At 36.7% G+C, this 13,538-nt stretch overlaps 1 protein-coding gene across 1 annotated transcript in view; it reads right to left on the reverse strand.

Annotated features, from left to right (window-relative positions):
• The window catches only part of LOC110038574 (dipeptidyl aminopeptidase BI), a 101,177-nt gene that overhangs the window by 41,859 nt on the left and 45,780 nt on the right, over nucleotides 1-13,538 (reverse strand). The window contains exon 6 of the mRNA XM_020743448.1: nucleotides 5,678-5,806. Within this exon, the coding sequence (XP_020599107.1) occupies nucleotides 5,678-5,806 (129 nt within the window). The remainder of the gene's footprint in view (nucleotides 1-5,677; nucleotides 5,807-13,538) is intronic.

The raw sequence follows: 13,538 nt of genomic DNA on the forward strand, positions 1-13,538 counted from the left end.
TCATCCGGGGTCGCTCGGACGACATCGTCGACAATCGGATCAAAACGCGTCGAAATTCAAATTTCACAAAAATATTGACCCGCGATCGATTGTCACAAGTGGTTTACTCGAGTCCTCGGCAAATAACGGTGCAGGCGATGCGAATTGCAGCAATCGGACGTGTTGGCTCTCCGAATTGCGAAGTTTGTGCGCGCGGGAGCGCGAATTGTGCAGACGGCCACCCTAAGGCTCAAAAAGGTCCTATAGGGATCCCTTTTGGGTTTCCTCATGTTGGTTTCACCCTTCTAAATGCTAGAAGTCGATACCACACACTTGGAACCACAAAAGAGGACGGAAATAGGTCAAATTACAATGAGGCGGGCACCACTTCTAAGGTTCTAAGATAGTCAAAGGGAGATCCCTAAGGCTAGATCCTAAACCCTAAGAGGAAGACTAGACCTCACTAAAAATGAGGTAAACAGAACTGATCTAACTAAGTTGCTACAAATAAATGTAATACATTGCATTACATAATTCATTCATATTCATACTTGAAAATATGAAAAAGCATTATCATCAACATGTATACAGGGAGTTGTTAAATCCAACATAATAACAATACGTACCCAAAAAGTTTGTCGAATCACCAAAAACTTATATAGTGCAAAAGCTTTATAAATCAAACCAACTACTCGCCTCAGTTTTTTTGCCACTTCCCAAAAGGCAACAACATAGAGTGAGCAACAATGAGCTCAGCGAAATAATCAAGCCTAAAATAAAATTTTATACATATAAAAAACATGCATACTTACATGAAACTGTACATGTCTACACACAACTCACAACATATTAGAATCATATATAACATGAAAAGAAAACAGGTAATATAGAAAATTATGACCGTTAAATAAAACATGAATAGTCATAAGCATGTTCATGGGAAAGTAATCATAACAATGTCATCATAGCAGCGTCCTCATGGCACAGCAATGTCACTTGTGAATGAGTCTCAACTATTCGAACATAACAGTTATCAATTAACCCTGTGATACCAACAGTTCCCTACATTCTATTATTATTTGATCACAACAGTTTTCAGAGTTTCGTCGTCGCCTAAACACTAGGAGTCGGAAATACAATATTCATGCATACATCGTACTTGCAATGACTTATATAATAGTCTACTAATAACATTCCTTGTGACAACATAACACCTGTAGCAAGCATTCATAGGCTTTCATATGCCGCATGTATGGATCATAGCAAATGAATGTCTCTAGGCAATTAATATCATTAAGCATAGTCATATGTATCACAACATGATCATAGCATATTAATATCACATGTATCGTAAGAAGACATCAGTTTGCATTCATACATTCAATGCACATATTCATCCTCAAAATGTAGAAAATTCTAAATGCATCTATGCCAAACTAGAAATCATAAAAACCTATAGAATATTATTTTTCTTAATTTAAAACAATATTATTTCACCTAATTTAAGGGAGTAGCCCTAAGACAAGTTTTCTCATGCTCGTCTTGAGCTCGCCACCTCAAGTAAACTACCTAGAATTTTTAGGCAACTTAAGGTTTCATGAAAATTAGTTCATAGCATGCATTAATAAAAAAGATAACTTCAATGCAAACATATACCTTAAACAAGCTTCTCAACATAACCAAACCATTCCAGTTCCGCTTATTCCTCTTCCTAACGCCTTAATCTTCATTTCCCCTCGCCAATTTCATATAAAAACTTTTATGGAAGCTTGCAGACCAAGTTTAATGCTTTCAACACAAGTTCGATACCTATTATGCCTGCCGAAAATAGAAAAGAGGCACGAAATCGGGGCAAATGTAAAAAAGAAAGTGTAAGGAAGGAAATGACTGTATAGAATAGCGTGAAAAAAGGTTTTCACTTACCAATTTCTCCCCAGAAGACCTTAACACAAGCTACGACTTCGTCAGTGCCTCGGTTCGCACCCTTTGCTATAGTGGCCCGAGCGTAGCCTCATGCGAGAGCTTGCAGAATCGTCCAGACGAGCGAGTGAAGTGAAATGGTTTCGTGCGAATGAAACCGAGAAATGAGAGAAGAATTGAAGGCTCGGCTGGGAACAATAAGCATTTGGATTGGGGAGAAGATTATGATTAATTAAGGTTTTAATAAATTTAATTAGACTTATAACTTCTGGATTTTATATTTCTCAATTCGTACATAATTAATATATAGTAGTTTATATGGAATTAATCTTTTTTTTTTTGCGTAGAGATTTATAAAAATAATATAGTTAATTTTTAAGGGTGTGAAATTTGGGCTACTTCTAAAATTTGTTAAACTTTACCTATTTCTCAAATTCTGGGCATTGCACTTTCTATTCTGTTTTGCTCGGCAGAAGAATCTCGCATAGGATTTCCACAAGGCTTCTGTAGCACAAACGCGATTCAGTCACAAACAGAGGGGGCGAGCAGCAAAATTGAGAGCCACAGCTCACGGTAAGAGCTTTCGTGGAGATTTTTGCCAGTATGAAACCCTCTTACACAATTCTAAACATTCATTTCCTTCTATTTTTTTGTTGAGGTTGTCCATAAATTTGAGCATTTATTTGATTCTGGTAGTCGTAGCGAGCGTCAAACTTGTGTTGGAAGAGTCGAACTTAGTTTACAAGCTTCCGTAAGGGCTATTAACATGAAATTAGCAAAAGAAATGGAAGATTGAAATGTTATGAGGATAAGAGAAGTTGATTAGGCAATTTGGGGAAAAGTGTGTAATGCCGAGAAACACGTTTGAGATATATTTTAGCAACGAGTTAAGTTTTGATTTAAATTACGAAACAAGCTATGATTCCATGAATTTCTACGTTGTTTATAATGTACAAGTTGTTTATACAAGACGACGAGCTCGAGATGTGTGTCAATTCGTTGTAGGGTTGTTTGGACCAATCACGTGAAATAATCTTGTGTTAACTTAAAAAAAAAAATTTTATGAGTTTGCATGTGATTTTACATTTGACAATGATGCGTTTAGAATTCCTTGCATATTGTAAATAAATATCTGCATTGAATATATGAATACAAGTTGACTTCTTTTACGATATATGTGATGTTAAGCTACGCTAAATACATATGAATATGCTTATGAAACTATTACTTGCATATATTCATTTATTATGATTCATGCATGATGTATGAATTGCTTGTGATGAATGTTTGATACATGAATGATAATTTAAATGTCACAAGTGATATTATGGATGACTATTACATGAGCAGTTTTAAGTACACGATGTAGGGATTGATATTCCCGACTCCTATTATTCAAGCGGTGACGAAATTTTGAGAACCGTAGTGATCAAATGGTGACAAAACGTAGGGAATCGTTGGTATCAGGAGGTTATTGATAATTGTTATATTGGGGGGAGAACCAACCTCTATCAATAGTTAATATGATTTTTGGTGCGGAGTGATGACACATGATATGACAATACATGAAAATAGTTGAAATCTATACATTTACAAGTGACATTGCTATGAACAAGTTTATGATCATATGTTGATAATTACACGTGAATGAATGACAAATGTTTTGTACACATGCATAATTTTTTTACACTCAGATTTTCTTTAAATGCCTTATACTATTCTAGCATGTTATTACTTGTGTATGGACATGTACAGTTACCAAAGAGTATGCAAATTGTTTCATTTACATGTATAAAATATTTTCTTAGCCCAGATTATTTTAGTAAGCCCATTGTTGCTCGCTCTACGTCGTTTAATTTTAAGAAGGGATAAGGAACACCAAAGCGAGTAGTTAGGCAAAACTTTTACAGCTTTTGCATTATAATTCTGGGAGCTTGTACAGTCTTTTGGGTACGTACATCAATTATGTTGCATTCAGTAGCTTTATATGGTTTATATATTTTGCTATTATGATTTCTATGCTTTCTAGCATATGTGAACATGAATGGAATGAAATAAAATGTGTGAAGTATATTTGCGGTAATTTAGTTAAACTAGTTCATTCACTGGGTTTTGATTATGTAAATCAGGATGTGTGCTGGTGAGAATTTATTCTGACCAAATTGTCAACCTCTGTCGCACCTCAACCAACACTCAAGGGGGGCAGTGGGGTTGTGAAACGTCTGACGGTACACACAACCAACTAGTTACAAAGAGGAAATAAGAAAAAAATAAGCTCCAACACCGTTGAGGCTGAGACAGACAGAGGAACGAAGAGAAAGGTCATGGAGACTTGAAGAATGGGAGAAATCAAGAGTTTCAAATTGGGAATGACCGAATGAGTGGGGTGTTCGTAAGGTAAGTATTTAGGTATGAAGAGAACACCTGACCATCTGATCACGATTATGTTGTAAGAATTCGCTCCACAACTTCGCCCCTAATCAAAAGCCGCTAAGTCTAATCCAGATCACCAATTGTTCAAGTTGATTCGGCAACAAATCAAAATCTAATCGAATCTGACCGATTATTGAGTGTAGTTATAGCTCAACTCCAATTACTCGACCCAAGCCAAAAATCAATTCGAATATCGAGCGATTAACAACCTTCAAGCTGATTTTACAGCCCTAGTCCCGCATTCATGGACTCCCACCCCCAAACGCTTGCGTCAATGCAATTTCTACTATTTTTACAATAGCACCTTTCATTGATCTATGAACAAATCTTAAGGGCTTAGTTATCTTGTGCATTATCCTAGCCAACTTAATTTGGAGAGACAATGATGCTATAAATAGATAATTTGAAACATGTAACAATAATAATCTTTGGCTTATTAAAATTATAGATTTCTCCTCAAACATGTGTTTCTATTGAAAGATGGGTTTCTTAAAATGTATTCCAAGTTTCAAAAGAAAAAACTGGAATAGGATATATCATTTCTATTGCTGCAAGAACTAAATTTACTTCTATTTGTTGATTTTTTTCCATAACTTTTTATTCTAAAGACATTATTTTTACCTCAGTGAGTGTTCGTGGTATTGGCCAAATTAGTTACAAATGGGCTTTCAATTGTTGTATTAAATTTTAAATGAATTTTTTTTTTCAATTTCTCGATGAGTTCCTTTGATTTAAGTAATCGCTTCACTATCATTTGGTTTGGGATTTTGTATCTTTTATCTTGTAACTAAAAAATGCAAATTCAATCTTGAACCCTAGTTTACTTTGTGGTCAACATAAAGTGAATCATTTACTTGCATTTTAGCTAATTTAAAAGATTTTTCTAAATGCAAAAGCAATCAATCAAATAAAATAATCTAAATATACTCTAGTAAAATTTAGTATACAATCCATTTGCATTACTTATAAATATGCTTAGAAATAGATGATTTTCCAAAGAAAACAAAATTTTATTCATTCAACATGAGAAAGAATTTAAATTCTCTAGCCATAAAAATATGTGCCCACCAAATATGGTCTAAGAGGAGTGAAAGTTTTTCTTAAATCACCCATCTTAAACTAATTGATTGGTTTGAAGAGATTCTTGTGGTTCAAGCAACTGCAGATTATAAAGCTAGAAAATATTATAATAAGTGAGAAGATGCATGATCTAAGTAAGAATTAGCAGAAACTCGGATCATGCTATTGACAAAAATACTTCAAAAAACAAGTTCAAGCCATCCGACTGATTTCGAAGAGATCATGGCATAAATATCAATTATCCTTAAAGAAGCTGCTAACATACCACTGGCGAGGAAATTATGAAACGCGTGATTGAAGAATAAAAATCATAGTTAGGTCCAGATTGTATCTGACAAACGTGGTCTGGAAGTGGCAGGAAGCATGGATTGAGTTTTTCCAAATGCACAGGTCCCTGCAAATCGGTAGCAATGATAAGAATTATGGTTTAAGTAGGTGAAGCAAGATCTCTCAAACGAGGATGCAGACATTTTCCTTTTACGGTTAAAAATTTATTTAAAACTTAAGTTCAATAGAATCATTTGAGAAAAACCAGAAAGATACAAAAAAATTTTCTATATCTCTCAATCACCAAATGGCCCACACTCCTATCCTTTAGGGTTGAATCAAACAAAAAGCTCTCGTGGGGACTGCATTATATTCAGGCATTTTAATAGGTTGAATTTGCAGTAACAAAAGTACGTCAAGATGTAAAATGCAGGACAAATCTTTGACTGCATTCAGGATTGTATGAAAAATAAAAGTAGAAGGTGCATTATACTGCTTGCCTTTCACAAAATGCAATAAAAAAATGCTTTGAATTGTGTAAACTAGTTTTATAGTATCTTAGAATCAAGTCATTTGATCTCAGTTAACAGTTTTGATAAACATGCTTGTTATAATGACAGACATTTGCAGGAAATTGGAGCATTTAATTGCATCTCATGTCTACAAGTATCAAGCAAAGATGGCAGATTCAAGTAAGAGCATTTCATGATCAAGCAAACATACATGAAAGCCGAGTATGGTACTTGCAGAAATCAAGTATTTTTTATTCCTTGCTCAATGCATTATAACTTTCAGCAAATATAATAATTAAAGGAAACAAAATAGGAATCTCACCAAATAGAAAAAAATAGAAAATTAAGAAATATCTATTAAAAGAAAACATAATTAGTGAAGTATATCTTGATGGAAAGAAATAAATTCCTTCATAATCAAGTTTATGAATTGACACATTCCAACACTCCCCATCAAGTTGGATTGTATATATTGTACAAACCAAGCTTGGACACCTTTGATAGTGCTTTATTGAGAATATTAGCAATCTGAAGTCGTGTATGTTAATATTTTTTGAGATAAAATGCCAATTAATCTCGATGTATTTTGTTATATCATGATGCAAAGAAATTTTTGGTTATACTAATAGTTGTTTGGCTATCACTGAACATCTTAACTATATCTTGTCTCAACCTTAAGTTCCCTTAATAGACTTTGAATCAACATTCTCTCATGTATTCCTAGTGCACAAGTAGGATATTCTAATTTTGCACTACTCTGAGAGACAACAAGTCGCTTTTTTCTTTTCCACGTGACAAGATTGTCTCAGCCATATGAACAATATCCAATGGTTGATTTCCTATCAGTCACATCTCATGCCCAACTAGCCTTTGTGTATACCTCAATCTCGCAGTTTTCAAATCTTTTAAGGAGTAACCCATATCCAGGGATCATCTCAGGTATCTCAGGATTTTGTTTGCTGCTTCCTGATTATTCTCATTTGGATTATTCATGCGTTACCTGCATGTTGCCGCTCTAATCACGGATGGTAGTGGAATAATGTTGTGATGCAGGAATAGTTTCGTGGGGAGTTTATTAATGCTATACACAAGCTACAACCTATTGGAAGGTCTCTAACGGACCGGCCAGCTAACTTTCCCTTTTTTTCGGAGCGGACAACTACCACTTTATCTTATAATAGACTGTTTGATCAAGCGCCCAATTGCAACATGTTGATTGGAAAACTTATGCTTCATCCTTCGGAAACTATGTTCTAATGGCAGCTCTTGCATAATGTCAGCCCAACCAATTGGTGGCTTTAGCAGAGAATTATTGGTGATGATCCTGCATGCCCTTGGGGTTGCAGGGAAGAGAGACTAAACTCATATTACCATTAATTGTAGAGTCCTCAAGACTACTTGTCAAAACTTGTTAGAAATGGGGTGTTGTGATCCCGCGGTATTCCAGCTTTGAGGCGTGTGAGAAGTTGAAGAATCTTCCCAGGACAAACAAATCCATTGGCAAAATGCTTAATGGAGTTATTTACCAGTGTTGGCGAGCAAGGAATGCTAAAAAACATGGTCGGTTCTATGGTACTCCCACGGTGATGGCATTGACAGTCCTGTCTTCCAATACTTGTACGCATTGCTTTCCAATTCAGAAGCACTGAGTTCTTACCATCAGGTTTTGTCAGTGTGGAAATTATCATTCAGAATCAAGTTGGCAATTGTAGGTTGTAGCGGGTCCGTGAAATAGCTCTCACATGGAGATGGAGCTCTATTTTGGTGCGTTGATCGAATCATAACTGTTGGAAATGCGAGGGTGGTGTGATACCAGAAGAGAAAGCTCAAACCACAAAAGAACAACTTTTATTAATATGAAAATAGGGTTACAACACACACAAACGGAAGAATAGAATCACTAAAACATAAAACCGACACAAACAAACACCTCTAAGGTGTATTCCAAGGGTGGTGGAGGTCAGCTACGTGGTTTGGAATTGTTGGCAAGGATGGTAGCAGCAAGGAAGTGTTGATGGCAGTGAGGAAAGAGTAAGAGTGCAAAATTGCGAGAATAAGTATGGAGGATTGCAGGTGGCCGGAGGCAGGCAAATTGGTGGTTGGAAGGTGCTGGATAGCAAGGACAGCGATGAGGAAGCTCTGGGACAGCAAGGTAACAGCTGTAGGGGTGCTGGCAGGATGTCGGGATGGGTCTGAACAGACTGGACAGGAGGTTGTTGTAGCAGAAACAGGGTCAGCAGCGCAGAGGAAGCGATTGAGGATGGTTGGTGTCTAAGGGAAGCAGAAGAGACGAAGTAGGGAAGGTAAAAGGGGAGATACAATCACCTCAGAGTAGGATATAGTCGAAACACTACAACCTCCATGGATACAGCCCTAGAACGGGGAAAAGGATTCCATACAGGAAATCTGAAATCAACTCACAGCCAAAACTCCCTAGACTCTAAGCAAACCAGCATACATATAGCCCTAGCAAGGCTAGAAACAATAAAGGAAGAAGAGGTGAAAGGAAAGAGGAAGAAAGGAAACTCCTATAAAAGGAATGGGTGGGAATGCTCAGAATAGCCATTAAAATCATTTCCTAAGGAGAAGCAGCAGAAAAGGAAGCAGGAGAGCGGCAGGGGAGGCTGTTCACCCGGTTAGAAACCTCGCCTGGGCCGCTCGGCTCGGGATAAATGGACCGGTCAGGTCGATCCACTTCTCACTTGAGCGGGAATCTTCCGCGCCAGCTCTCGCTTGCAAAAGATCTCTCCCCACCTTGCGTCATGGTGATTGAAGGGGACAATTGTAATGTTATGGATACTCTACGGCGTTCCCTTGATGTTTCGTTTTGGAGTTAACAAAGTGACTGGAGACTTGAGCTGGCTTTCTTGAAGAACTTCAGGCAGGTGAGTTTTTCTTAAACTTCTAGACTTAACAAAAAGGCAGCTCATTTTTGTGCACAGCTTGTCTTACAGGATGGTTTTTGTGTTAAAGATCTACAGAGTAGTCATCTCTTACTCTCTTTTACTATAAGGGATAAGATTTTTTACAGGGTTACTGCCTAGTAGCCTCTTTCTTTTGGTTTCTGGTGGCTTATTTAGCCTCATTTTGAAACTATTTGTTTTAATATTAATGCAAAATGCACACCCTTCACGTATAATTCATGTGTTATCTTAATAAACTAACAGAGTAAGCAATATCAAATCTTATGAGTAATAGAAAGAGTAATTTTTCATAAGTCTTTGATATCTTCCTTTGTCAACTGGACTATTTTATTCACTTTTGTTCTGGCTTTTGTTGGAATTCATGAGTGTGTCGGCATGCTTACACCCAAGCATGTCAATTGCAGTCAACAGGTCTAAGATATACTTTTGGGATATGACAATTTCATCCTTAAACTGAGCCATCTCCTTTCACAGAAAATATAGAAAATTCTTGGTTCTTGATCTCAAATTTTGTTGCAAGCATTCTTTTTAGCCTGATAATTTCCCTAAATCAAGACATGTCGTAATAATAATTTCTACTTATACTATGAGAATAGCAATTTTGTCTCTATGATTGGATTTAACAGATAGAGTATAATCAGTTTGACCCTGATGATATTCATTTGTAAACACTGATTTAGTAAACCTGTCAAACCAGGTCCGAGGAAATTGTTTCAATCCATACAATGACTTCTTGCAACCAACATGTTATTCGATCTATTCTCCAACCTAGAGATAGTCATATAGACTTCTTCATCAAGTTCGTCATTCAAGAATACATTTTTGAGATCAAGTTGGTATAAAGGCCACTCTTGATTTACTGCAATAGAGAGTAGAACACAAACCGTATCAAGTTTCGCAACAGGTGAAGATTTCTTGATAATCAATTTCATATGACTGTGTGAAGCCCTTGGCAAACAGTCAAGCTTTAAATCTCTCTACACTTCCATCTTCTTTTGTTTTTGATCATAATAAGATTGTAAAATCTGAATCGAGAAGACTTGCTAATGGAAAAAAGCAAGAGGACTTATAGTTCGACTGCTCGGTTGGACGAGTGAACAAAAAACTAGAGAGAAGTGCACAAATCTTGATTTCGATGCGTTAGACACTCGGCGAGAGATGGTCGGGCCAACGACGTGTGAGATGGTGGCTAGGGCAAACCGAATCATTCGCCTCTTTAGCAAATCAAAGAGGAAAAATACTCTATTTCAATCGACATCTCTCAGATCCAAGAAAGAAGAGAGAATGACTCATAACCAAAGAAATCCTTATCGCTAGAGGTTGCACAAAATGAACATAAGAAATCGGATGTTCTTTGGAAATCAGAAGAAAGGTTTGGAAGGAGAGTTGGATCTGTGAAAATGGTTATGTGATCCGTTCAAATGAAAGAGATGAAAAAGTTGATCAGTTCAAATGGAATAGATGAGTGAGGGCTCCGTTCAAATGGAAGAGACGAATGACGGTTGTGGCTCGAAACCCTATCTCCTTCAAGCACGACAATGGAAGTTGCGACTAGAGCGAGCTAGAGATGACCTTTAAGGAACCAGCAGCTCGTATGCCTGAAAGAGACGAAGTTAATGACAGTTGTTCATGCATACAAGGGAGACGGAGTAGTTGTTCGAAGGAATTAGTTTCGTAGCTCTGATAATATGTTGGAATTAGGTAAAAGTTTTTTATTTCTTACTCAATGCATTACAAGTTACAACATATATATAGCAATGAAAGGAAACAAAATAGGAAAAAAATAAAAAATAGGTAGTATCTAATAAAATAAAATATAATTAGTGGACTATATCCTCATGGAAGGAAATTAACTCCTTTCTAATCAAGTCTACAAATTGGCAGTTTCCAACAGTACTCAACCATAAAGGAAAAAGGTGCAAGCACTTGTGAAACCTATGGTGAGAAATAATAACCTTCAGAATTAGAATATAATATTATATAGAAATCAATAGTTAGAATCACATTTTATACTTCAAGTGAAAATATTAATATGGTGAGAATTGAGATGCTATTTGTTGCATGTAAACTCTTCAGTGTCATTTAAGCTCTGAAACATTCAGTGGGTAAAAAATGTCAAAATTCATATAACCTGTCAAGCATAACCACAACCGGACGGCCTTTTAACTAGATATTTAAATACATGAACATCAAATAACTTCAATTGTATTAAATCAATAAAGACAGTAAAAATAGTCTAAGTCTCATAGAAATAAATGTTTTGATAAATTCAGAATAACATTCTATTTTCTACAATAGAGAAGAGTCTAATATTTTCATTAAATCCTAAATATTAACCTAACCCATCAAAAATAAAATACAGGATATGATAAGACCCATGGCATGCAATAAATAGCTTTTAATCAATAAGATTCAAACTTGTTCAACTCAGCCTTGTGTGTTTTTGTTGGATGTAAGATTCCTGGTGATAAAGGTGTGATAAGAAAATTCCGGTGGGAGTTAGTTGATGAGGAACTATAGCCAGTCTATCTCAACATATTGTAGCTGCAGTAACACAACCACTTGTTATGCATGTGCGGCTATTTTGGAATTATTGTTTATACACCTATACGCAACTGTTTTGGAGTACTTGTTATGCAACCTGTGCTTTCTATTTCTGTGCACTAACTGCGGCTTTTTCTATTATGTAGGTCCTACCTGCAGAAGATTCTCTAAGTGCTACCTGGGACTACTCTTTCGAAATTATCCACAAGTTGCAGGATTCAATTTTCTAGTATTTCCATCCCAAACAGGCCACCTGTTGGCTTATTTAAGGCACAATTTTTTAAAATTTTCAATTATTTCTGAGTGAATTTTTGAATTGTATAAAAGCAATTGACAGTTTTCTAGAATATACTAGGCCGGCCACATCCAATAATCTAAAGATGACAGTCCTATAAACACCGGTTCTGAGAAAAATTATGCAGATGATGGATAAAATTTTGTTGCGCTGGCCCCTATGGACATTTAAGTCTTTTGTAATTTATTATTATTTAGTATAAATAGGCTTCATATGTTTAGGGTTAGTGTTATGCATGAGATTGTTGTCTATGAGTAGTAGGGTTAGGGTTATGGAGGGATTTCCTACCTCTCAAATTCTAGGATTTGGAAAAGATTGTCTACCTCTCAAATTCTAGGTGCTCGTCTTTTATGTATTCAGAGTTGTAATCACTGATTTACTTTCAATGGAATAAAATATATATTATTTATGTCAGAATTTAACTGGAAAACCTTCTCGATTCCTATCAAATTGGTGTCAGAGCATTTAGAAAAAGATCGGTTGTGCCCTAGTCACGATCTGAGAGCCACAGTTCCAAACAGTCACAATTTGGAGTTAGTGAAGATGCCAACATCAGAATCGTGGTTTACAGGGCCAATGATGAAGATACGACATAGACGCGATACAATCACGATTTGGCTTGCTGCAACGATGGATCGGGATCGCGTACAGACGTGGATACAACCGCAATTTTTTCCTGCCTAGGAAGCCAATGGCGGTATCGTGGTACAAGCATGTGATACGGTGGAAAAACAACTGCGGAGAAGTCGACAAATCACGACATGCAGAAGTTCCTCACCACTCTTGGCTGAAATTCACGATCGGGATAGTGGCGTGAAGGAACTCCGCGTCGCTCATGCTGAAAACTGCAATTGGAATATGCAACCTCATGGAATCCTGATAGTGAGAGTCCAACAATAGAACTTCTTGTGTTGAACCCACATACATAAAGTCAGAACACGACTTTCAGAGTTCTACACGGTTTCCATTAGTTTTGCACCAATCCGTGTACAAAAATTCAGAGAACACGACTTTCTGAGTTCCGCGCATGCTGAACCCATGTAAAAACACTTGAAAACTCACAACTCCAGCATAAGGGAGTTCCAAAACCGTACAGAGTTATGGAGGCCAAGAAAGCAGAAGATATGGAGTAAAAAAATGGAGGAAAATGTGAGTCAAATCATATTGGAAATGGACTATTTCACGTCAATGGAGGGGAGATTCAACGTCTTGGAAGAAATGATAAAGAATATTGCAAATTCCCACACAAACCCTCCATCGCCTATAATGGGATTGAGCGAAGGAAATAGAAGGGGACTCAAATGAAAAGATTTAAGAGAAAATAACACAACATCTGGACAGCTAAAACGAACGTCAGCAGTGGAAATGGGACAGCATGTAATTCAATGCTGGAGAAGATTGATTTGAAGGATTTCAACCCATTATAGGAAACCAATGTGGGTGGGACCACTGCGATGGTTGCATCTGTGAGTGTCAGTGCCTTTTGTTTCAGCAACTTTTCTGGCGGAGGGAGATCCAGAAGTCTATGATGAATGGCGAGCCACACTTATGGAAGAGATGAAATCAATATTGCTCGAGAAAGGG

The sequence above is a fragment of the Phalaenopsis equestris genome, unplaced genomic scaffold, assembly GCF_001263595.1.
Source record: "Phalaenopsis equestris unplaced genomic scaffold, ASM126359v1 Scaffold233139, whole genome shotgun sequence".
Taxonomy (NCBI): Eukaryota; Viridiplantae; Streptophyta; class Magnoliopsida; order Asparagales; family Orchidaceae; genus Phalaenopsis; species Phalaenopsis equestris.